At 41.9% G+C, this 26,618-nt stretch overlaps 1 protein-coding gene across 8 annotated transcripts in view; it reads left to right on the top strand.

The window, feature by feature from the left end:
- The window catches only part of HERC2 (HECT and RLD domain containing E3 ubiquitin protein ligase 2), a 264,682-nt gene that overhangs the window by 236,858 nt on the left and 1,206 nt on the right, over positions 1-26,618 (top strand). For 6 of the 8 annotated variants that reach the window (XM_053223673.1, XM_053223676.1, XM_053223675.1 and 3 more), the window contains 14 exons: positions 856-1,070; positions 6,397-6,574; positions 7,191-7,352; positions 9,936-10,027; positions 10,232-10,371; positions 14,299-14,486; positions 14,995-15,192; positions 17,739-17,822; positions 21,961-22,102; positions 22,267-22,461; positions 23,352-23,464; positions 24,077-24,267; positions 25,191-25,296; positions 25,689-25,901. In XM_053223673.1, the coding sequence (XP_053079648.1) occupies positions 856-1,070; positions 6,397-6,574; positions 7,191-7,352; positions 9,936-10,027; positions 10,232-10,371; positions 14,299-14,486; positions 14,995-15,192; positions 17,739-17,822; positions 21,961-22,102; positions 22,267-22,461; positions 23,352-23,464; positions 24,077-24,267; positions 25,191-25,296; positions 25,689-25,901 (2,217 nt within the window). Of the gene's footprint in view, positions 1-855; positions 1,071-6,396; positions 6,575-7,190; positions 7,353-9,935; positions 10,028-10,231; positions 10,372-14,298; positions 14,487-14,994; positions 15,193-17,738; positions 17,823-21,960; positions 22,103-22,266; positions 22,462-23,351; positions 23,465-24,076; positions 24,268-25,190; positions 25,297-25,688; positions 25,902-26,618 lie in introns of those variants that run through there. The other 2 variants (XM_053223678.1, XR_008299026.1) reach the window with 2 other exon arrangements.

The raw sequence follows: 26,618 nt of genomic DNA, 5'->3' as shown, positions 1-26,618 counted from the left end.
GGCCCACTGGAGGATCATCTTTCTAAAAGGAGACTCCTTTTAAGCTTGGTACTTTACCCTCGACACCCTGTGTGCTGAAGATTCTCAAAACCTTCTCAGGGGACACTGGCTTTAGGGCCCTTTTATCAGTCTGAGTTCTTGGTTTCACTTTCTGTTTTAGTCCTTGAGGTTTTCCTTACTATTGTGTCATTGCAGCAATGCATTTGAAACAATATGAAACAATATTTAAATTTTTATAGGAGGGATGTTTGACATGCATTTGGAAAAGGCAGTCTGATTCTTTTTTAAATTAATGATAAACCTTGTGCCCTGAAATAATTACTCACTTAGAACGAAAGAAAAATAGTGTATTCTACTGTGTGACTTATATGCAGCCTTGCTGAAATACTACATCTATTTATAGTTTTTCTATGAGTGTTTCTATCAGTGTTACTGTCAGATATTTGCTTCCAGGGAAAAGATCTTCTTTTTAAAATACATTTTGTGAACTTGGGATTTTAAATAGTCATAACTATTTCATTTTTAGTGTTTGATAAAGCACGGAAAAGTCTTAAACATTCTGGTAACTTTTTTTTTTTTTTTTGAGAGAGAGCGAGCACACGTGTGTGAGCCAGGGAGGGGCAGAGGGAAAGGGAGAGAATCTTAAGCAGACTCCATGCTCAGTGCAGAGCCCAGTGCAGGGCTCAATCCCACGACCCTGACTGAGCCACCCAGATGCCCCCATTCCTGTGATTTTTAACTTTAAAATTCATTTCTCTGTGGTAAAAATATCTAGCACACTGATTGAGTTTGTTAATTATTAGAATATAGGGATATTTAGATAAAAATCTGATATTTATATTCTTCTCGTCTTAGCTGTATGCCACTGGATATGGTGCAGGCGGCAGACTAGGAATTGGAGGGACAGAGTCGGTATCTACCCCAACATTACTTGAATCTATTCAACACGTGTTTATTAAGAAAGTAGCTGTGAACTCAGGAGGAAAACACTGTCTTGCCCTCTCTTCAGAAGGAGAAGTTTACTCTTGGGGTGAGGCAGAAGATGGGAAGTTGGGGCATGGCAACAGAAGGTATTATGTGAAAACATTATTTTTGATGTTATGCTTTCCTTGTTTCTTTTATCTCTTGTATAACATATTGGCACTTTGTTTTTCAGGACAACATTTATAATAATCTACTCAAGTTAAATGTTAATGACTTATTTGGCAGAAATAAGTTCATGTTCCAATGTGTGGGCTTGCCTCCACTACCCTTCTATTTGAGGGGAAAATCAATTCTGAATTTTCGATTTTTAAGTACTAAGTACATTGAGTTTCTCTTAGTCCTTCTCCCCAAGTTTTCTTACTCCGATCCCGAGTAATTCACTGAATCAACAGTTGGCATTTTGATAACATGTGTGATACTAAAGCTGTAAATACAGAGGAAATGGAAGGAGTGAGGGTAAGGGGACACACAAATGACAATATTTTTTAAACAAAGTAACCAAACTTTCTAGTTTTTAAAAATTAATGGGAATTACCTGCCCAGTTGGAGTAACAAAGACCTTCATCTCTGAAATAACTTAAAGTACCAGACTAAATATATGAAACAGCTGCCCTAAAGACAATGGATAACAGGCAGTAAAGTTACATACAGTGATCTACAGAGGTGAATACTGACAGTCACATGTGTCAGTGGCCAAGGAACTCAGAGGCCAAGGAACAAACCACCCAAAAGGACTAGAAGGAATGGTCCACAGAGCTCACAGAGGGCAGACAATACAGCTTGCTTCCAAAACCTGATAATTCCCAGAACATTGGTTAGAGGACTAAGAATGATGTTGCACAAAAGTGGGTAAAAAAATTAAAGGTAGACTGTTGCTCTGATCCCATCAATAACGCTTAAAAGCAAAACCTGAAAGGATTAAATTGTTCACAAGGAACCATAAGCTCAGGAATATCTTTATCAATACAGACATATCAAGCGCTCAGCAAGATAAACGTCACAATGTTCTATATCCATTCAGATATTACCAGGCATGTGTCTCTTCAATAAATAGTATTGGGAAAATTGGATATTCAAATGCAAAAGAATGAAATTAGATCCCTGAATTATACCACTTACAAAAATTAACTCAAAATGGATTAAAAACCTAAATATAAGTTCTGAAACTATAAGAGTCCTCTAAGAAAACATAGGGAGAAAGCTCCTTGACCTTGGTCTTTGCAATGTTATTTTGGATATGACACTAAAAGCACCAGCACCAGAAGCAAAAATAAAGTGGGACTACATTAAACTAAAAAGCTTCTGTACAGCAAGTGAAACAATCAACAAAATAAAAGGCAGCCTATAGAATAACAGAAAATATTTGCAAACCATATAACTGGTAAGGGATTAATGTCGAAAATGTGTAAGGAACTTGTATAACTCAGTAGCAAATAATAAAAAAAAAAAAAACCCAATTAACGAATGGGCAAAGAACCTGAATAGACATTTTTTCCAGAGAAGACATACAGATGACCCACAGGTACATGAAAAGTTGCTTAGCATTACTGATTTTCAGGGAAATGCAAATCGAAGCCGTGAGATATTACCTTACACCTGTTAGAATGGCTTTTATTAAAAAGACAAGATATAAGTGCTGCTGAGGTTGTGGAGAAAAGGGAAACTTTATATACTGCATATAAATTATGCAGCCACTATAGGAAAACATAGAAAAAAGTAAAAAATAGAACTACCATGTGATCCAGCAGTCCCTCTTCTGGGTGTATATCTGATGAAAATGAAATAATTTTCTTGAAAGGATCTGTACTCCCATGTTCAGTGTGGCATTGTTCACAATAGCCAAGACATGGAAACAACCTAAATGTTCATCCACAGGTGAATGGGTGAAGAAGATGTGGGGTGGGGTGTGGTGGTGGTGGTGTGTGTGTTAGAATATTATTCAGCCATAGAAAAAGAAATCTTGGCATTTGTGACAATTTGCATTAACCTAGAGGACATTATGCTAAGTGAAATCAGTCAGAGAAAGACAAAACACTATGATTTCACTTATATTTGGAATCTAAAAAAACTGAACTCCTAGAATTAGAGTAGACTGGTCGTTTCCAGGGGCTGGGGATTGGGGAGTTGGGAGATGTCGACAAAGGGTACTAACTTCCAGTTATAAGATGAATAAATTCTGGGGACATAATGTACAGCATGGTGACTGTAGTTAACAATACTTTATTGTATCCTTGAAAGTTGCTCAGAGGGAGTAGATCTTTAGTGTTCACACCACACAAAAATTATTATGTGAGATGATGGCTGTGTTAACCTTATTGTGGTAATCATTTTGCAGTATATATGTATCAACTCATCATATTGTACACCTTAAATTTATACAATGTTATATGTCACTTATATCTCAAAGCTGTAAAAAATTTATCAGGCATGCAAAAGAGTAGGAAAATATAGCCCATATAAAGAGAAAAATCATTCAATTAAAACTGACCCAGAAATGACATAAGTAGTAGAATTACTAGATAAAAATATTAAAACAGTATTTTAACCACATGCCTATATCTTTAAGAAACTTGAGGGAAAACTTAAGCATGTTAGAGATTGAAAGGTATTTTAAATGCCCTAATCAAAGTCTGGGATGAAGAATACAGTGCATGTGTTTAATATAGATTAAACATAGTAGAGGAAAAGATCAGTGAGCTTGATGACGTAACAATAGAAACTGAAACAAATGAAACACACAAACATATAAAATGAATATCACATCAGTGAATTGTGGACAACAGCCTCAAGTGGCCTATTATATAAGTAAAGTCACCAAAGGAGAGGAGGATAGGGGATTTTGAGAAATGATGGCTGAAAAATGTCCAAATTAGATCTAGGAATAAAAGAGAACTTCTGTAACTTGATAAAGGGCATCTCTGTTAAATATAGAGCTAATAGTGACTTAATATGACATACTGAACTTCCCCTAACTATAGGAACCAAGACCAAGGACATCTGCTATCAAGATTCAGCATTGTACTTCAAGATTGTCAAGTGAAGTTCAGCAGTATAAAGATATAAAAGGCATTCAAAAGGGAAAGAGAATTAAAGCTGCTTCTTTACACGTAGTATAATTGCTTATATAGAAAATCTATGGTACCTACAAAAAAGCTACTAGAATCAATAAGTGAGGTTAGCAGGGTTGCAGGATAGATCAATAAATAAAAAGCAATTGTTTGTCTTTATACTATGCAAATGTAATCAGAAATTGAAATTTAAAAATACCATTTATATTACCGCCCCCCCCCCCCCCAAATTGAAATAGTAAGGGATAAATTTGACCAAAAAAAAAACCATGGATGACTTAGAGAAAACTATAAAATATTGCTAGGGAAGATTTTAGAAGACTTAAAAATCAATGAATGAGTATACTGTGTTCATGGATTAAAAGACTCAATATTGTTGATTTATTAGTTTTCCTCAAATTAACCTATAGATTCAACCCCTTCTCAAACAAAATTTCTGTAGAAATTGACAAGCTGATTGTAAAATTCATAGAGAAATACAGAGCACCTAGAATAATCAAAGCAACTTTGAAAATCAGGAGCAAAGTTGGAAGACGCTACCTTATTTCAAGCCTGATTTTAAAGCTACAGTAATCAAAACAGTGTAGTACTGTTGTAAAGAGAGAGAAATGTATTAGTGGAACAGAATGGAGTCTCAAAATGTACCACAAATACTGAGTAATGAGTGTGGAAAAATGAAGTTTGATTTCTGCCTTATAACTTCCAATGCACAATTTACAAAAGTGCAGTTTATTGGAGAACAGAGCTTTTTCAACAAATGGTCTTGAACAATTGGATAACCATATAGCAGGCAGTGAACTTTTTGACTTGCACTGTATCCAAAATTAACTCAAAATGAATCATAGTCATAAATGTGAAACCTAAGTCCAAAAGCTTACAGAAGAAAACATGATAGAAAACCTTTGTGACTTTAGGTCAGACAAGGAGTTTTAGAAAGAACTCCAAAAGCATGATCCAGTAAATAAAAATAGGATAAATTGGACTTCATAAAAATGTGAACTCCAGGTGTTTGAAAAGACATGCTACAGACTGTGAAAGCATTATTTGCAATCATACATCTGGCTTAGGTCTTACTTTCAAAATTATTATTAAGAGCTTTCAAAACTCAGTAAGAAGAAAACAAACTTATTGTCAGTGCTTGGCACATTGTAGGCTAGTTGACATTCATATGATAAAACTCTATAAATGAAATGTTGATTTATAGCAAGGGTGGATGAATTGTTTTGGTAAAGAGCCAGGTAGCCTACATATTTTAGTCTTTGTAATATATGCTTCTTTCCTTTTTTTTTTTTTTTTTAACAACCTTTAAAAATGTAAAATTCATTCTAGGCTCATTGGCTTTTCAAAAACAGGCCATGGGCCAGACTTGGCCCACATTTGGGCACTAGTCTCCTGGCCTCTGATTTAGCAAGTCTCCTGCTCAGTGGCATTAGGGCAACTGGTATAAAGGAAAACATTTAGGAAATTATAAAATTTTGAGTTCAGGTCTGAATGATTCTTCTTAATTAACAATTGATTTTATGACAATAACCAAAGTGTAGAAAGAGCCCAAATGTCCCAAATGGATAAAGAAGATGTGAGATATGTATGTGTGTATACACACACACACATACATACACATACTCCATTATATATATATATATATATATATATATATATATAGTAATGATAAGATATAATATAAGATATATATACATATGTATGTATGATACACATATATGATAAGGTATATATATATACATAAGATAGATATATATATATATACATAAGATAGATATATATATATATATAATGGAGTATTACTTGACAATCAAAAAGAATGAAATCTTGCCATTTGCAACAGCATAAGTGGGACTAGAGTCTATTATGGTAAGTGAAATTAGAGGAAGACATATCATATGACTTCACTCATGTGGAATTTAAGATACAAAACAGATGAACATGAGGGAAGGGAAACAAAAATAATATAAATACAGGGAGGGGGACAAAACATAAGCGACTCTTAAATATAGAGAGCAAACTGAGGGTTGCTGGAGGGGTTGTGGGTGGGAAGATGGGCTAAATGGGTAAGGGGCCTTAAGGAAGACACTTGTTGGGATGAACACTGGGTGTTACACATAGGGGATGAGTCACTGAAATCTATTCCTGAAATCATTGCACTATATGCTAACTAAGTTGGATGTAAATTTAAAAATAAAAAATAAACATAAAAAACAATTCATTTGAGAAGTGTACATTGAATATATACATTGAGTATATAACAAACCAAAAGCCTAGTATTTAATACTTTTAAAATATTTAAGAATAAAACTATTTCAGTTATATTTGGTGGCCTTTTTTGCAGTCCATGTGACCGCCCTCGCGTCATTGAGTCTCTGAGAGGAATTGAAGTGGTTGATGTTGCTGCCGGTGGAGCCCACAGTGCCTGTGTCACCGCAGCAGGGGACCTCTACACATGGGGCAAAGGCCGGTATGGCCGCCTGGGGCACAGCGACAGTGAGGACCAGTTAAAGCCAAAGCTGGTGAGAAGGCGCCTTGAGAAGGTGCTCAGAGGCCTGGGGTGTCTCCTCACACCCTCACTTTTGAAGGTGGTGGGGAGGCAGCTTCTCATTGTCATTATGCCATTTTGATTTTTAAAAGTCAAAAGTATTTCCTGTTATGGTTTCTTTTTAGTTTTAGAGTTGATGGTCTTAGCCTCATTATTTACAAGGAGGTTTATATTCCATGTGTCATTTAAACAGAATAGTATTTGAAATCTCCTTTTATTTTATTTATATTTTACACATATAAATATATATAAATAAATATTACCTGGCATCTAGCTAAATGCTTTGGCTTCTAGAAGGCCCACTGTATTTTGGGTGAGGCAGTGAATAAGACTTCCTGGTGTGGTAGGACTGGCTCACTAGAGACACTGATAACCTGCCTCCTGTCATTTAGATTGATTTGGTTCAAACTGATGAAGGTGTTTTTGGTCTTATCTTACATGATTATTAAAATTACACATTCTTTGTAAAGGCTTAAAACAGTACCGCCCCCACTCTCCCAACCCAAGAGCATCACAGTACTTTAAAGCCTTTCCTTAGGTAAACCTTCTTTCTGCTGTGATTGCATAACCTTGATTTCTTTTTTTTGAAGGTGGAAGCACTGCAGGGCCACCACGTGGTTGATGTTGCCTGTGGTAGTGGAGATGCCCAGACCCTCTGTCTCACTGATGATGACACTGTCTGGTCCTGGGGGGATGGGGACTACGGCAAGCTTGGCAGAGGAGGCAGTGATGGCTGTAAAGTACCCATGAAGGTATTTGTGTCTGCACAGTGGGAGAAAGGCACCTTTCCCAATGATCTGGGACTTGAGGGTTCCACGTCTTTGTGGAGCTCTTAGAGCCCGCCCCTCCCCACCCCAGGCCCTCCTAGGCTTACCACCCCATCCCCCTCTGCATGCTTCTTAGGAGTCTTTTAACCTCATCTTTACCTTCTTTGCAGAAAATATAATGGGTAGTTGAGTAAAAAGTGAAAGGCCCAAAGGTATTAAGATATATTAAGTGCTATTTGTGCTGTCTTGGGAAATTTATGTAAGTTAGCACAACCTGTGGTTTTATGTAGTATATAGACCTGTTTGAAGAAAGGGATAACAAATTGTTCATGGTCTTTTCAATTCACAGAGTTCTGTAGCTATGATTGTAATAGTGCTTGCTGAAAGGGTTGCAGCTGGCTTAGCCACAAGCTGTGTTAAATAGACATCCTGTGACACACTAAGAGAAGAGACTGTAGGCCTGGGTTGGGGGTCAGATTGCTTTTCTCCATGTGATCTGCATGACTCTGAGCAATTTCTTAACTTTGTGAGACTCTCTTGCCCTTGTGAATGGGTAGTTGGCAGAGATTAAGTTCATTGATGTGTTTAGATCATGTGCTGACTGCTGTGCTGCCTACAGTGCATGAACATGATGGAGCCATTTAGCTGAGGTGCTTTGCTGTGGATTTGGGAATGTGTGTGCTGTGAAAGAAAACTAGAAATTGTTCTCTGCTTGGTGTTTGGTCTTGTTGGGGATCTGGGACTGCCTGTGAGGAGTAGAGACCCTCACAGTGCACAGGCAGCTCTGTGGGGGAGGGGGGCAGCATTCTACTAGGGCCCCCTCAGATGGGACAAGAGCCTGGCCAAAACTGCATAGCTTTTCTTCCCAGAGCTGTGCAGCCCAGTATAGGAGCTGTTGGCCACACATGGCTATTTAAGTTTAAATGTAACTCAATTAAAATTCACTTCCTTGCTCATACTGGCCGCATTTCATGTGCTCAGTGTGAGCATGTGTCTGGTGACTTCTATATTGGGCAATGTGTACACAGAACATTTCCATTACTGCAGAGAGTGGTTTTGGCAGGCAGTGCTTAGAGCTAAAGCCTGGTGGAGATGTGCCTGGAGACATCCCTGCATGCTGGTGAGCATTGCTGGAGAACCAGAAGCTCAGTGCTTCCTCTTCATTCTTATCATTTCTTATTCCTTTTCTCTTGCAGGTATACAGTATTTTAACCACATTACAAGTTACTTAAGGTTTCCAAATTTATGAAAAAATTGTGTGTTGTAGAGTTTCTTATGCTTAGGAAAGCTTTAGACACAGGCTTTGCACCTTCAGGGATTAGGATGTTGAGCATTGGGGGAATGGAAGTTATTACTTGATATGATTGTGACAGAGGTGAGGGTGAGGAGAGAACGGAGAGAATTGTTTTTAATTAATTTAAATTTAAAATCAAATATGAGGGGCGCCTGAGTGGCTTGGTTGATTGAGCATCTGGTTTCAGTTCAGGACATGATCTCGCAGTTCTTGAGTTCAAGCCCCATGTCAGGCTCTGTGCTGACAGCTCAGAGCCTAGAGCCTGCTTTGGATTCTGTGTCTCCCTATCTCTTTCTGCCCCTCCCCTGCTCACACTCTGTCTCTCTCTGTCTCTGAAAAATGAATAAACGTTAAAAAAATCAGGGGCGCCTGGGTGGCTCAGTTGAACGAACATCTGACTCAGCCCAGGTCATGATCTCGCGGTTTGTGGGTCCAAGCCCCACTTCGGGCTCTGTGCTGACAGCTCAGAGCCTGGAGCCTGCTTGGGATTCTGTGCCTCCCTCCCTCTTTCTTTCCCTCCCCTGCTCACATTTGATCTCTCTCTGTCTCTCAAAAATAAACATTAAAAATTTTTTTTTTTAAAAATTAGATATGAGAACTTAAGTCTGAGAACAGTCACAGGTAACAAGGAGCATAGCTTGCTGAGTGAGAAAAAGTGATGACTAGGTTAGTGAGCCCCAGTGAAACTTCTGGGTGTTGGTTGTGAAGGGCCTGGACCCCCGATGTACACGGGTGGAAATGACTTCTCATACTAGCTTGACCAAGGTCATGTTTGATTTGATTAACCTGGATAGATGGATAAGTTCTAAAGGCCACAACCTGGTCCTCTTGGCCAGTCCTCCTCCCCCTTTTTGCTGATCCTCTCTTGGGGGCCTGTGGGGTCTGAGAGGGTTGGAGGGCAGAGGAGCATTGCAGGGCTTACTGGAGAATGGGGCTGCCACACCAGAAAGAGAAATAGAGTTGGGAGAATAGATTCTGGGGGAAAATGATCATAGAACTTCAACTGTGACATGTTCATTTTTAGTGACACATGCTGAGTGTCATTGTGCAGTAGCATGGGCTCGTGGTCTAGTGTCAGCAGGTGTGCCTTTAGAGTCAGGCATCCTCCTGAGAATACTTACTTGGTTAAGTGGAGTAGGACTTTAAGTTGTGTGAAATATTTGACCTGAGTAAGGATTTTCAGAGTTCTTTATTAGATTTAGTTCAGTCTCTGTGTGGTTGCAGCAGTCAGAAAAAACCTTGATTCAGTCTGATTGAACCTTTTTCCCTTCCAGATTGATTCTCTTACAGGCCTTGGAGTGGTTAAAGTAGAATGTGGATCCCAGTTTTCTGTTGCCCTTACCAAATCTGGCGCTGTTTATACATGGTATGCAAGATTCTGTTTGTTTAATCTCACAAAACCAGTTTGTTAATTTGAAGTTATATTAACTGACATCTCATAGACTGAGATGTAACTTCTATAGCAGGCTGTGATTTGTGTCCTGAAGTGTGGTGCTTATGCCAGGAGGGTGGGACGGGGTGGTAAACGACAGGGCCTTGCACTCATAATTCGATGTTTCATTTTGTGCAGGGGCAAAGGCGATTATCACAGGCTGGGCCATGGATCTGATGACCATGTTAGAAGACCTCGGCAGGTTCAGGGGTTGCAGGGGAAGAAAGTCATTGCCATTGCCACTGGCTCCCTGCATTGTGTGTGCTGCACTGAGGACGGTAAGTGGGGAGGCCCGGTGTTGCAGCACAGAGGCCTTTAAATCTAAGAAGTCTGGTCAAGGATAATATATGCATATATATTATCTGAGAATTTCTGTGGTGAGCAGGGCCTGGTGTTAACACTTCTGAATATGTTAAATTTCATGGCTGTGCAGAAAAGAGCAACCAGAGCATACCTGATACTGTTGTCCTTAGGAAGGGCTGCTTGCAAGGTGAGCCTCAGCTGGCCGCTGGGAAACGAATTTGGGGAGGGCTCTCTCCCTTCCCTAATTGATAAGAGGCCTTGCTTTGCCTAAAACTGCACAATGTGGTCTCTGCTGAAACCTGTTTCCTGGAACATGGGTATGTGCCAGGTGGAGGTGCCCATGTGACAGCCCTAGTGAAAACTAGGGGCTCTAATGAGCTTCCCTGGTAGAAGGCACCTTTGCATGTGTTGTCACAACTCTTTGCTAGAGGAATTAAACTTGTGCTGTGTAACTCCACTGGCATAGGGTCCTTGGAAGCTTGCATCTGGTTTTCTCTGGACTTCACCCATGTGCCTTTTCCCTTTGCTGATTTTATTTCATGTTCTTTCACTGTAATCATAGCTGAGTATGACTATATGCTGAGGCCTGGGCGTTCACCCAATGAATCAGCAAACCTGAAGGTGGTCTTGGGGACCCCAGTACAATGGCAAGAGGGACTTTATAGATAGAATTAAGGTTGATCATTAGCTGACTTTACAATATTGAAGTTATTCTAGATTATTTGATGGGCTAGTGTAATTACATAGACCCTTCACAACAGAAAAGGAGGCCAAAGAGTCAGTCAGATGTGACAGAGAAGAGGCAGGAGAGAGTTTTCAAAGTGTGAGAGAATCTTGATCCACCATTGTTGGCTTTGAAGATGGAGGAAAGGGACCAGGGAATATTGGTGGCCTTGGGAAGCTGGGATCAGCCATCAGCTGATAGCCCACAAGGAAACAAGACCTTGGTCTTCCCAAGAACTGAATTCTTCCAACAGTCTGCATAAACAAGGAAATGAGCTCTCCCCTAGAGCATCCGGAAAGGATGAGCCTGCTGATATCTAGACTTTAGCCTGGTCAGACTCCTGTTGGTCTTCTGACCTACAGAACTGAAAGAACTGTTTAAGCCAGTAAGTTGTGGTAATTTGTTATGGCAGTAATAGAAAACTAGTGTATCATCTTTCATTAAAAGAGCCATTTCCCCCCAGTTTTGTCTCCTTTTAAAGCCTTTGATAAATTATATGAACATGTGCCCTTTAATTGTTTCATTGATGGAAAAGTTTCCTATATGAATAAGCAATTGTTATGGCTTATCATGGGACTGGCATTATAGTTCTTAACCAAGAACTTACAATACATTTTTTATTTGCTTTAATTCTTTAAATTTTTGAAGCAAATCACACACTTAGAGAATAGTTGGAAGCGCAGTACAAAGAACTTTTTTTTTTTTTTTGATCCGTTTGAGAGGTGCTGCCCTGATGCTCCATCACCCTGAACATTTGAGTGTATATTTTACAAATAGGAACACTACTAAACAATCCCAACATGGCTGTTCATTTGGGAAATTCACACTGGTTATTACTCCACCTAATCTTCACTCCCATTCATGTTATAGCATAGGTTATACTTAGCTGTCATTTTAATGTCTCATCTTCTCTGAGACAATCCTCAGTTGTCCCTGAGTGTGATTCTTTGACACTTCTTCAGTCTTCCTGAGCTTTTTGGACTGTGACACATTTAAAGATTACAGGCTGTTTATTTTGTAGAACATCCCTCAATTTGAGTTTGTCAGATATCTCCTCAGTAGATTCAGGTTGCACATCTGTGATCTTAATTCAGTCTGTGTTCTTAATTCATTCTAAATTCATCAGGTGTCATATAGTTTCTCTTTGTCCCAGTGGTGTTAACTTGATTAAGGTGGTGGCTGCTAGGATTTTCCATTCTGAATATCTTTTGTAACTAGTAAGTATTTGGGAGGGTATTTGAAGCTTTTTAAATATCCCTTTTCTCATTGTATATTTTATTCTCATCAAATATTTGATATTTGTTTTTAATTTATATCTATGTGGGACTCATGGTTTCCTAATTTATTCATTGGATTGTACATAATCTGTTACTGTTAATAATTTTGATGCTGAAATTGGCCCTGTTAGGCTAGCTTTGTTTCCTTTTTTTTTTTTAATTTTTTTTTAACGTTTATTTATTTTTGAGACAGAGAGAGACAGAGCATGAACAGGGGAGGGGCAGAGGGAGAGGGAGAGGGAGACACAGAATCTGAAACAGGCTCCAGGCTCTGAGGTGTCAGCACAGAGCCTGAAGCGGGGCTTGAACTCGCAGACCGTGAGATCATGACCTGAGCCGAAGTCAGACGCTTAACCGACTGAGCCACCCAGGCGCCCCTTTATTTCCTGATGTGTGCCCATCATTCACTGGGTACTTCCTTGCTTTCTGGCACAATAAGACACCCTATCTTCTTGACCCTCCAAGGCCCAAGCCTAGCATTGACCATTTCCACAAGGAGTCTTGGTGTCTTTAGAGGACAATGGTGTTTAGAAGACAAGATCAGGTCGATAGATGTGCTCATTGCTCATTGCTCTCTCTGGCTCAAAAATAAATAAACATTAAAAAAAAGATTAAAATCCTTGATAGTCTACAACACACTAGAGAGGTTAATATGGTAACTAAAAGGAGAACAATGGCCAAGGATGTGATGTGCTCATTATATATATATATGTAAATAATATACAAATTTGCATCTATGTTTATTTTTGTATATATATATACAAATTCTACACATTCACACCAGGAGCCCAGATTCTAGTTCTATACCACAGGGTGATTCATTCTAGTTTTCTTTCCACACTTACAACTCCTTTCTCTTTTGGTGAGAAGTCTGGATTTCATTATCTCTAATATAGGGATCCACTCACTCTGCCTGAATGTGACCAGTGCCCCATCATTACCTTTGCTCTCTCCCCTTCATGGATCCTTACCTGACTCAGGCTGTGACTGCCCATTCTGGGCCACCCCCACACATGGGCCACTCTGCTTGGGCCAACTCCCCACACTGAGCGACCCCCTGTATGGAAGTTTTTGTCATGTATGGATTCTGATTCTCTGCATCCAGTTGTACCTCTGCAAAGAAGTCCTCCTCTCCTTACTTGTGCTGTAACACTGACCCAGTGGCTTTAGGACTGAATTGTCTAGGGTGGGAATGGGCCAGCAAGCACACTGCCGTTGATCATGTAGGCACTGCACTTTACAGAGTGCTGCTTATGGCTGCATGGCTCTCTTAGGAGTCTTTGTGGAATATGGCAAGGCTAATCTCTAGAAAACTAACCTCATTTCTATTTTAGTCACCAAGTGACCTTACCCTAGAATAGTTTTCTGGTGGTGTTTCATGGTTGGGATCTAGTATGGTACACTGAAAAATATGATTCTCATTATGATGAATCTCATGTTTGGGATATGAATAACTATAGGAAGAACTATGTGTTCCTTTAAAAACAGGTTGTGTTTTTTAAAAAAAAACTGATTTTTTTCTCTCCATTTAACATAAAAAATTAATTTGGGCAGTTAAGGATATTACCATCTGTTTTACTATTACTTGTTCTGATAAAGAACTGTTACAGTTATGTGCTTACTCCTGTGAACAAATGCTATTGTATTTTTAAGACCAGAGTCTTGTGCCTCTTACTAGAAAAGGCATGTTGGCCAGCAGGGGCTCTCAAGAGTTCTGAGAAGCGTGCTCCCTCTTTGGATGTTGCAATTAGAGACATCTAGGTCACACATGAAGTTGACATTCAGACAGTTGACCACCAGCACCATTTGAAGGGAGAGATGATTGTGATGGGAAGATGGTAGAGGTTGTGCATTCACTGGTCCTAGTATACAAGTTCTTGTTCTAAATCCACTTCATTTAGGTGAAGTTTATACGTGGGGCGACAATGATGAGGGACAACTGGGAGATGGAACCACAAATGCTATCCAGAGGCCTCGGTTGGTAGCTGCCCTTCAGGGTAAGAAGGTCAACCGGGTGGCCTGCGGCTCAGCACACACCCTTGCCTGGTCAACCAGCAAGCCTGCCAGTGCTGGGAAGCTGCCTGCCCAGGTTCGTACTGGTTGGGCTGGGTGGGCTAGGAGGTGTACAAGTAGTGACAGAGTTACTATCTGTATATTGAATTATGCATGTAAGTAAGCCACACTCACATTTCATTTTCCATTGTATATTTACACAGGTGTTCCACTGAAAATAATTCAGGTTAATATTCACATTAACCAACATTGTCCATATATCCATGTGTCACCTTCATTCTAAATCTTATAAACTGTACAAAACCATTCTGATAGTACAGGCTGCACACTTTCCTTAGTAAATGTATTTCTATAGACTAATTTTTAGCATTTTCCTTGGTTCACATTACTTGGCTCAAGCAGTCAAACTGGCCAGAATATTATTCTAAAACCAATGAAGTTTTTCACATCAGACTCAGAAGTCTCAGGGATTCCTTGTTTTTGAAAAGAAAAAAAAAAAATTTTTTTTCAGAATTCATCTACAAACTGTGACTTATCTGTGCATTTGCCACCTAAGTTGATTTAATGTAGTTTCAACATTTCAGGTTCCCATGGAATACAATCACTTGCAGGAAATCCCCATAATAGCACTGCGGAACCGACTGCTGCTTCTGCATCACATCTCAGAGCTCTTCTGCCCCTGTATCCCCATGTTCGACCTGGAGGGCTCTCTTGATGAAACTGGACATGGGCCTTCTGTGGGGTTTGACACTCTACGAGGAATTCTGATATCCCAGGGAAAGGTACTCTTGTAGCAATCTTTGCTATAGGCAAAACTGGTATTTTCAGTAAAATTTAATCCAACAAAAATTCCCAAACTGGGAGTAGACAGAATACAGTGTATTCCGCAGGGACTCATTGTTGAGTACCTGCTATATGCCAGGCTCTGTTCTGGGTGCTCAGAATATATCAGTGAAAAGCAGACAAAAATTTCTTCTCTTTTGGAGCTTACATTAAAAATTAATAGTGTGGTGCGTTATTTCCCTGTTGTAATCTCTGCTTCCTAACTCCCCCCTTTAAGGGGTGGGGTGGTTTGCAAAACTAAGTCTCGTTCTTGCCCATGTTCTCTGCTTACCTAGCCATGAGGCATTATTGCAAATCTCCACTGGCAGCAGGAAGGATAAATGAGATAATTTCTTCCCCAGGGATGTCCAGCAGAGGGTGCCAGATATTATACATCATTTAGATAGAAATTCAATATCAGGATATGTAGAGATTCCTAGTCAAAGGATAATTTAACAGGCTGTGAATAGAATCATGAAGGAGGGCATCTAAAAATCACTGGACATATTTTGACCCATTGACATTTGTAATAATTTGAGCTTTTTAGAAATAGGATGCCTGATTCAGGAGTTAAGAGTTTCCCATTACTGGACATCATCGTTTCTGGCAAGTAGGTTGGCAGGATGTTCTAAAAGAACCATTGTGTGGTAGGGGTAATATTTGTGTAGAAAAAAGCATAGAGGTCATATTGAGAACTCCTAATTTTGAAAAGCCTATGATTCTGAGACCTACTTTGTGACTTATTTTGTTATCAAAGATTATGGTCCCCCTTTTTTTTTTTTTTTTTTAATAATAAAATCTGGATTATTTGGAGTCCTATCCAAACAGATTTATTCTTTTTTAAGAATGGCTTTGTTTGTACTTAGCTGGAGGGGACTGGTCCACACATTTTATTTTCATGTGTGGCTTAGAGACAAGTGGACATTGATAAGGATTGTAGTAATGGTAAGATCTCTCTGATGATGGGGAAGAGGAAAAAGTTGTATGCAGTTAACATTGATAAGAAACTTAACTTCAACCATTTTTTAATAATAAAAAGTAGCAAATTGATCCCTTCTACCATTTTTTAAAAATCTATCAGAGTGGAGATGATAATAGGCAGCTAGGAAAAATCCTTTCCTCATAGGGAGACAACCAAGTGAGAGGCAGGATGGATCCCACATGGATTGCATGAGTGTTCTGCAGGCTGTGAGCACAGGGGCAGGACAGCAGGAGCACTGAAGGAGTCTGGCAGGCAACTTCAGTGGCAGAGAATGTGTAATCAGCCTCTGTTTTGGTCCTGGGTGAGAAAGGATACATCTGCTGGAAAATTTGGGAAATGGGTGTTGGTGGTGACCATGGAACATTATTACCAGTATGCAATTCAGAGCACAGAAGAGAGAGCATCATAGGAGACCCCTGCTGGATCAGGCCATTCAGAGAAGGGAAATGCATGTTCCTGTGGAGGAGGAGCTGTCCTTGGCTCTGGGCAGAGCAGTCAGGCGGGATGGAGGACAAAAGTAGCTGGTAGGTGTTGTACAAGGGTGCATGGTGATGGGTGCACCTATGCGAGCCCTTGTGTGGCGTAGGGTGCCCTGTGAAAGTCCCTTTGTGGTAATGGGTGGACCGCTGTGAGGTGTGATGGGTCTGTCTCTGTGGGCTGGTTGCCTCTATGACACCCTTACTTGACTTTCTCTACCTCTGAGGCCTCATCCTTGGGCTGCTTAGGGCTCTTGCCCTTCCTGCTTTCAGAGGTTGGAGTTCTGACCTGGGAGAGTGACCTGGATACTCTTGTAGGTACCTTGTGCTCCCCCAACCATGCTATCTCTGGACAACGGCAGAGTTATCCACTTGGCAGAGACCTGGGACTCCTATCGATCCTGTCTCGTTTGTGTCTCTTGAGTCTGCTTCCCTACCCCTGTCCTCACTGGTGCTACCTGTGCCCTGGTCCATATGAGTATGGCAGGCCTACCTGTACGTGGGTGTCATTGGGCCCCAGTATTCAGGTTTCTGTCAGTGTATGGTACCTATATGTTTCCTCCTTCACTGGTCTCCCATTCTCACCCCAACCCTGGATCAACATACAGGACTCCCTGGCCCTGCTGCTGGTTTGTGGTTTTGTCACAACAGTGACACTGAGGCATAGTGTTTAATGTCAGTCCTGCCGTGAGTGGACTTGTGGTCTGTCTGGGAGACCTTGGCTTTTCTAGTTAATCATCAGGGCCTGGCCTGAGTCCCAAGTCAGAGAAGATATGTGCCAGACTCTGGCCCTCCCCACTCTCTGCCCAGAGCATGGTGGGCTTCTCTTGCCTCCAGATAGGGGGCAGAGAGCACAGGTGGGCCTCTGCATAGGCTGTGCCTCTGGCACCACCTCACAATTTGAAAAAGAAGAGTTTGTAGTTACTGTTCTTAAGAAAATTTGACTTTTAGGAGAGAATATTTAAAACAAAACTATGACATGATTTATCTATGGATAATAATATTTCCTATGTCAGATTCTAAATTTTGTCTATCTGTCATATTTTAGGAGGCAGCTTTCCGTAAAGTAGTACAAGCAACTATGGTGCGAGATCGCCAGCATGGGCCTGTGGTAGAGTTGAACCGAATTCAGGTAACAAGTGGAAATTGTTCTGAGTCTGACACTTCTCAGATAAGATGGTTTTGTGGTTGGGAGTTGTGGCTCCACAGCCTGGGGGAACAGCAAACTTTCTCTTGTGCCCTTGCCTTAGAGAGCAAGGTATTACCTGTCTATGGTGTCCTGTGGTGCTGAGCCTTTTAGTTGGGAATGTAAATTGTTTTGTTTGTAACAGAAGTAAGAAAGATTTATTTCAGATAATCCAGAAGCATGCATACAGATAAGCAAAGAGGGAAAAGTAAAAATGACCCATATTTCCACCACATGGCGATAATTACTGCTGACAGTTGGAGGTGTGTTTGTATGTTTGTTATAACTGAAACTGGGTGCCTCTCTTTTGTAACTTGCTATTTTTTTCCCCCTGAAAACATTGTAAGCACCTCTCCTTGCAATACAGTGGGAGTGTGGGATTATTTTTGCTGACCAGCTACCCCATGTTCTCTTGGTTTTTCTGTGCAGGAGGCTAGAAAACCATGCCCACTTTTCTGGAATATAGCTGTGCTACTCGTCACAGCCCCAACTACAAGTGTATCTTCAGTTGCCCTCCTTGGGTTAGGTTCTGAGAAGGAGGTTAGGTCAGGGGCCCTCCATGCATCAAATTGTATGTAGGGACAGTTCCCATTCCCAACAGCCTCACACCCTTCCTGGCTCTGATAGCTTTCTTTGCCCACTTAATAGACCAGAATCACTAATACTGTTCTCTAGTAATGAATAAATGAAAAGTAGACCATCTCTGAATTAATATTGCTGCCAAGTATAGATAAGCTTACAATTTAAAAAATTAACTGGAAACCAGAGGAGCTCCAGTACTGATTATGGTATTGTGTGGTACTTGACATTTAACATGCAAATGAATTGGGCCCCACCTCTTGGAACAGAAACAGAGAGTTATGAAGAACAAATTCTTTGTTCCTTTATATTAACACATGATTTCTACCCTGGTGTTGGTTATATGACTAGACATTTCTCCAGAGTTGTACTTGGGGGCATTTTGAATTAAGACACAAACTCTTATCGTTTGTTGGAGAACACATGTGACCACACTGATGGATGTGGTCCCTTCACTGACGTCAGACTGTTTAATGCTAAGCTCTAGGTCAGTCAGCCTACTCTACAAACAAATGGGCTGTTTAATTAGGTTCATGAAAAAGGTTTTATTTCCGCACCTTGGAGGATCATTTTGGTTTGCTCTACATTATTAGGTCTTAAACACTAAAGTTCATAAGTGAGGAAAGTTCACCTAACAGATTGTTGGGCATTCCTAGATCGTATGCATGCCCTAGCCACATATAGGTGCCTGATCAGGGTCAGTGACCTGATACAGGTGGTTAAATCTGGGGCTTTTGGCATCATTGAACCTTGCTTACCTGGAACCCAAGTTAGGTGTGCCTTTTCTATCTTTCCCTTACCTCAGATTTTGCACTCATCATGCTCCTCTTTCCTTCTAGTCTTTATATTCTAGCACAATGCCTTGTGTTATGAAAATGTTCAGTACATGTTTGAAAAAAACAGAATGGATAAAGGGCAAATTAATATTAGCATTTTTAAAAGGCACATAAACAACTTTTAATGCAGCATGCCATGGCTACTCCAGTTATACCCAGTGGCCTTCTGGTACCAGAGCCAGATCTTTTTCAATTCAGAGTTCATACTTCCATCCTGAAGCTGGAAAGATCTTCCACAAAGATAGACATAGAATTGTTCTTCTGATCAAAAATAGAGTACAGGATGAGAGTGGGAGGTATTCCATGAATCCAAGTTGAACTCAAGATACCAGTTGATCCAGAAAGGTAGTATCAACCATCCTGTGGCCACAGTATGCTTCTGGCATCAGCCTCCTCCCATGGGGATGCCACTGTAGACATACTGTCTGTGCAAAGTGTTCTGGAGACACTAAAACCATAGGCGTGTTCCTGGAGGGTTTTCTTTGTTTGAATTTGATTTAGTTTTATAACAGAATCTGAAAATCAGCGTGCATAAAAATTTTTAATTTAAAATTTATTACAGAATTAATGCATACTCATTTCTGAAAATTTAGAAAATTCAGATTAAAGGCAGTTAAAATGACCTATATTTCTACTGTCCAGGAGTAGCCACTGGTACACAGGTGCATCCATGCAGAGTCATAGCTGTCTTATCATAGCCATTTCCTTCAGAGGAGCCAAAAGCATCAGCCTCTGTTAACTGGTATTATAAATGGAGGTGATGTGACCTTCACAATGGGAAGCTGGGTCTGTGGCTTGTTCCTTATGAACAGACACACCCCTCTTCTTTAATGCAGTTTCCATCAGGGATTTGGGTACCTTAAAGAACTGCTGTGAGGCTTAAATAAAATCACATCTGTGAACATAGAGCCAAATGTGTGGCACACAGAAAATTTCATTCCTTAGGAGTCTGTTATCATTAGTGTCATTATTTATAAGTCTTGTTTATAGTTATTTGTGTGTGAGAATTAGCTATTTATTTTTAAAAATTTTTTTAACGTTTGTTCATTTTTGAGAGATGGAGGGAGACAGAGCGTGAGTGGGGGAGGGGCAGAGAGAGAGGGAGACATAGAATCCGAAGCAGGCTCCAAGGCTCTGAGCTGTCAGCACAGAGCCGACATGGGGCTCAAACTCACAAACCGTGAGATCATGACCCGACCTGAAGTTGGACACCTAACCGACTGAGCCACCCAGGTGCTCCAAGAATTAGCTATTTAAACTCACCTTAGAACTCATTAAGAAGTTAAGAATTGTAAGAGTTTAGCTGGAGGAGGCAACAGAAAAGTGCATTCTCAAGATCATTTTTTCCTTAACTTTTCATTTTGCAATTATTTCAGACTGAGCTTCTCAGGTGATTCTGAAGCACAGCATAGCCAGCAAAGCTGTAGGGTTACTGAGTCCATACCAGGTGAGGGCCTTAAGGGCTCTTGGTCTGATCTGTTTGAAAATCTTAGATTAGGGGCACCTGGGTGGCTCAGTTGGTTAAGCATCCGACTTTGGCTCAGGTCATGATCTCATGGTTTGTGGGTTCTAGCCCTGCATCGGGCTCTGTGCTGACAGCTCAGAGCCTGGAGCCTGTTTCAGATTCTGTGTCTCCCTCTCTCTGTGCCCCTCCCCCACTCACGCTCTGTCTCCCTCTGTCTCAAAAATAAATAAACATTAAAAAAAATTAAAAAAAAAAGAAAATCTTAGATTAGGATGAGAAATAAAGATAGGAAAAGTGATTGGGGGAAATGCAGTGACCCAAGGGTTGGAGTAGGATATGTGCAGGTGAGTAAGGGAGGGGAGCAGGGTTCTGTTCTGGCTGAGATAGTGGCTCCAGGTTTGGGTTCATAGTGCTGATAGTCTGCTAAGGAGAGCTGCTTTTGGAGCTCCTGGCGTCTTATTCATGGAGGCCAAAGCAGAGCGGTAAAGTGGTTGGCCATAGTTAAGTTAATGAAATGTGTGGATGAATCAGATTGTAGTTACTAACCACACCAGGTGCCACCACTCTGTGTGAATGACCAATGAGGTTTGTGATTTCTTGAAGGAATGTTTACTTAGACACCACCAGTCCTGAGGGTGCTGGGCTGTGGCAATGTGCTGCAGGCATTTGGGTGACCAGAGGCCATGCCTCCCATGATTATAGCAGAGCTTCTATTGGCACAGCTGTCCAGCAGGCATCCTGTGCATGAGGCCTGAGCAGGTAAACATGTGGTGTCGAGTGAGAGGAAAGGAGTGTGAAACCAGTCTTTGAGGTCCTCAGAGGGTTTGTGTGCAGGAAGAGACATGAGGTCCCTCTTGGGGGGAGGAGGGAGAATCATAGAGAAATGAGGTATGGCTTAGTCTAGAAGCTCTTCCACCTTGTACAGATGTGTTTTGTGGATTTTGCTTTGTTTTGTTGGGTGATCACAGCAGCATCTGAGTGCTGGTGGCTGTGGACTCCATTCATGACAGCTCTTTAGGTCTGGCAGCAGAGTGCTAGCTGGACTTCTACTCTGGTGACCAAGGCAGAGGAAAAAAAAGGGTAACAGGAGGGGTAAGTGGCTATAGGGCTCATTATTGCCCAGGGCTGGTTGGCTGTGGAAGATAGAAGCTGTGTCCTTTCTGCTGCTGCAGCTGTTTCATATTTGTTTCTTTCTCCTCTGTAGGTCAAACGTTCAAGGAGTAAAGGTGGCCTAGCAGGCCCGGACGGGACCAAGTCTGTCTTTGGGCAGATGTGTGCTAAGATGAGCTCGTTTAGTCCTGACAGCCTCCTCCTCCCCCACCGTGTCTGGAAAGTCAAGTTTGTGGGTAAGAACTTGCGTGCACTGCAGACCTGTGGTCCTGAGGGTTGTCAGTCTGAACACAGGCATTAGTGCAATGGGCATTACAAGGAGAGCTGAGAAGCCCAGCTGGCTGCACCCTGTGGGGTTTGCTGGGGTGACTATGAATTACTGATTCTCTTTTCTTTCAAGGTGAATCTGTGGATGACTGTGGTGGTGGCTACAGTGAGTCCATAGCTGAGATCTGTGAAGAACTGCAGAATGGACTCACCCCCCTTCTGATTGTGACGCCCAATGGTAGAGATGAGTCAGGTGCCAACCGTGACTGCTACCTGTTCAGCCCGGCTGCTAGGGCGCCCGTGCACACCAACATGTTCCGCTTTCTGGGTGAGCCTACTCACACAGGCATCGTGTGACTGTGTGTGCCTTAGTTAGCTTAATGTCTACTGTGTCTTGGGAATCACAGATATTTTGAGTACTGTATTCGGTCTTAGCTTTTTTGATGTGTACTTGCAGGGACATGCAGAACCCAGCCATCATTTGCTGGGTGCTAAGGGGCAGAAAGTGTCTTTGGCACTCAGAAGATCTGAAATTTCATATTTCTGTAGTTTAAATGTATCTGAAACTTGGAATCAGATCTGAGGGGATTTTGGTGGTTGGCCAGTCCCTTCCTCCTGTTGCATTAAGTATTTGTGCTGAGTGCTCCTGTTGCTGCCTGTACTTCTCCAGCCATTGCACCTACCTTCCTTGAGAAACTCTAGCTTTTGTTTTGTCATCAAAGGAACGGGGATTGGCCTCTGTGTGGTTTATATCCGTTGGTGGAAAGAGGAGGAGAATTAGAAACTCTCCCATAGGAATAAAAGGAACAAAGGAAGTAATGAATTTAGAATAGGACAAAATGTTTTAAGGATGGACCTAACTTGGGGTGCCTGGGTAGCTCATTTGGTTGAGTGTCTAACTTTGGCTGAGGTCATGATCTCATGGTTCATGAGTTTGAGTCCCACATCGGGCTTGCTGCTGTCAGCACAGAGCCTGCTTCAGATCCTCTGTTCCCTTCTCTCTTTGCCTCTCTCTCTCTTTTTTTCTTTCTCAAAAATAAACAAACATTAAAAAAAAAAAAAAAAGGATGGACCTAAGTCTCCATGAATTTGGGTAGCACTGGTTTAGAAGGCAGTGAGGCCCCAGTGTAGAGCTAGTCTCTACTGTGTTGTTGATTGAACTAGCTGTTTCATCATTGATTTCAAGTATCTACTGTCACTTGTGCTTTGAATGAGCAGGTGTGTTACTAGGCATTGCTATCCGGACTGGGAGTCCCTTGAGCCTCAACCTGGCTGAGCCTGTTTGGAAGCAGCTGGCTGGGATGAGCCTTACCATTGCAGACCTCAGCGAGGTAACCACCAGGAAGGTGGGGATGGGGAAATATGATACTTTGTGTACCTGATACAGAGTACAGGGGGTGCCTCAGGCTGCAGACTACCTTCTGGTAGCAAAGAAGGTTTATGGATATGAGGCCAGTTTGCTGCCATAACTTGGTAGACCATCTGTTTTGTGGTGCTTTGCAACTTGAAATCTTGTCAGATAATAATGTTCACCATTTTTCCTGTGGAGGAGGGGAGCTTGTGAGTGGCCGGGTGGTGGCTCTGGCTTTCAGTGGGGGAGACATGACTGACCAACCACAGCCAGCATCCTCCCATTGGCCATTCTTCCCTTGGTACCATGACTGTAGGGTGAGCTTCATCTCCATCCAGTGGCTGTTGCTCTCTTAGCTGTTAATTTTAAGGACTTCCTTGAATTACAAGTTCTTTCCTCAGCTCCCTGGGTGAAGTACTTTTTCACTGCTGGTCTCTGTTATTTCCTGGCGTGTACAGTGCACCAACAGCTTGAGGTATGCCCAGTGCAGACTGAGGCCCCCTTGTGGCTGAGTGTCTCAGGTGTGAACTACAGTCAGAGGTGTAGGAAAGACCCAGACTTAACATGTCGGCTCCCTTTTTTCCCTTAAAAGGTTGATAAAGATTTTATCCCTGGGCTGATGTACATCCGTGACAATGAAGCCACCTCAGAGGAGTTTGAGGCCATGAGCCTGCCCTTCACTGTGCCAAGTGCAAGTGGTCAGGACATCCAGCTGAGCTCCAAGTACACACACATCACCCTGGACAACCGTGCAGAGTATGTTCGGCTGGCAATAAACTACAGGTGTGTGGTCATCTATCCTCCATTGTTTTGATTCAGTAAATAGCAAAAATAGAAAATAGTTTGCTTGGATGGCTGCATTTTTCAGAAATATCATACAGTAAAATGCTAATGGACTTGGTTCCAACTGCTGCTGATCTGTAGTCATCAAAACTTGTTTTGTAATCCGAGTCCGAGTACTCATTATTGCCTGAGATTCCTGGCTCTGACTAGAATACCAAGGTGGATAGAATTGCCCTGTTTTGGGAGCTGTCCGAACAGAGATCACAGGGCCTTTGGGTGCCCATCTGTGTGATCTGTCAACACTCCTGGGCAGGACTGTGCCTGGCCCCTGCCTGGCCATCACACCAGCATGGTTGCTGTGTGGCAGGTCCGCAACACCTGCCCTCCCCATATAGCTTTTGCCCATTGCTGCTTCCACCTGACATTACAAGTCCATACAGTGTGGTCCTTGGGGACCTCATTCTCCAGAAGCACCTGGCCAGGTGTTGTGGTGAGACTGCATATTGGGTGGACTTTAATTCCTGAATTCTGCTTGTGAGTGGTCCTGGCAACTGTGCTGTGCTGTCTCTCTGTGTTCATTTCTGCCTTGTGCCCTAACTCACCAGTCACGAGGGCCACAGTATCTGCTTCCAGAGGGTTCTTACTGTTGGTGCTCTGGAGCCTGGTTCTCTGATTATGCATATCTAATTCTGGCTCCTTCCTGGGTGTGCAATAAATATTAAGAATTGTGTCTTGGAAGCTGTAGGTAGTTTTTAAAATTATCTTCCAGTTTTTAAAATTATCTGCCAGTGTAGCTGCACTCAGAATGTGATGCCATTTCTATAAGATGCACACCTTGGTCATCTGTGTGGTAAGTCTTGGTATAAGCAGGACAAGATCTGTGTTACCAAAGATAGAAATGCAAAGTGATTTTTCTCTTTCAGACTCCATGAATTTGATGAGCAGGTGGCTGCTGTTCGGGAGGGAATGGCCCGAGTTGTGCCTGTCCCCCTTCTTTCTCTGTTCACTGGATATGAATTGGAGACAATGGTATGCCCCTAAGTGCTACTGCCCTGGAACTGCCTTTTGCATATTGAGCCACCAAATCAGTGCCACTAGTTAATGTCTTGATTAAATCTTGCCCATAATTTACATCGGAAGTAGCTCATGCCTGTTGAATGAAGTGAAAACATGTTCAGGAAGCTGGTGTTCCCTGCCTGCCTCTTTCCCTCCCTCGCAGCTATCACCCCACACCAGGGTGGAGCACAGAGTCAAGTGCACATCCATCTGAACACACAGGACCTATCCTCCCAGCCATCCACTCCAGCTCTCACACCCATCCTGCCCCAAACGAGCCTTGGTAGAAAGAAAGAATGATTGACTCTGTACTGAAGTGAAGAGTCAAAAGTGTCAACCATCCCTGACAGTGTGTCCTTCTGCAGGTGTGTGGCAGCCCAGATATACCTCTGCATCTTTTAAAGTCGGTGGCAACATACAAAGGGATCGAGCCTTCTGCATCCCTGATTCAGTGGTTCTGGGAGGTGATGGAGTCCTTCTCCAACACAGAGCGTTCCCTCTTCCTTCGCTTTGTGTGGGGCCGGACGAGACTGCCCAGGACCATCGCAGACTTCCGGGGCAGAGACTTTGTCATCCAGGTGCGGTTCCTCCACATCTTGTGGTGTCAGCTGTGGGGGCATGCTCCTTGCACACGATCGTACAGCAGATTAGAAATGGGACTCTCATGTTATATGGTTTTTCTTTCTTCCTGGGAACAATAATGAAAAGCACACCAAACTTCTTTGATTTGATCACTCAGAATTTTATGACTACAGGATTTAGGTCTCACTTTCTACTTCTGGAAAATTTATCTGGCCACCACAAGAAGATACTGCTATTATGTTAGCATATTTGAGATTTTGAGCACACATGTCATTTAAAGCATATGTCTGATTCTCTGGTTGAATTGGGTAAATTAAGTAATGTTGCTTACTGAGAAAAATAAGAGCACCATCAGACTGAGAGCAGGAGTTTTGCTTTGATTTCTAACTCGGTGATCTGATGGCCGGAAATAGGCTCCATTTATCTTCCAGGTCATGGGGACTCAGCTGCCCTCTCTCTCCCTCCTCCATCCTGAGGCACTGAGTATGACTTTCCAGGTAGCAATACATGGGAGTGGGGAGCTTCCTCAGAGGGCAGATTGGGGTGGAGGGTCCATTCTCTCTGCATGCTTGGAAGGATTTGGGGATGGGTTCCTTCCTGAGCATAGCCTGACTCCAGTCTCTGGCCAGGGTTGCAAAAATAGTTGGAGATCTTTGAGAACACATGTAGTTTTTCTCTCCTAAGGTGGGTAATTACTGGATTTCATCCACATG

The sequence above is a fragment of the Acinonyx jubatus genome, chromosome B3, assembly GCF_027475565.1.
Source record: "Acinonyx jubatus isolate Ajub_Pintada_27869175 chromosome B3, VMU_Ajub_asm_v1.0, whole genome shotgun sequence".
Classification (NCBI taxonomy): Eukaryota; Metazoa; Chordata; class Mammalia; order Carnivora; family Felidae; genus Acinonyx; species Acinonyx jubatus.
Note: the sequence above shows the minus strand (reverse complement) of the source record. Positions and strands in the feature narration are given on the sequence as shown.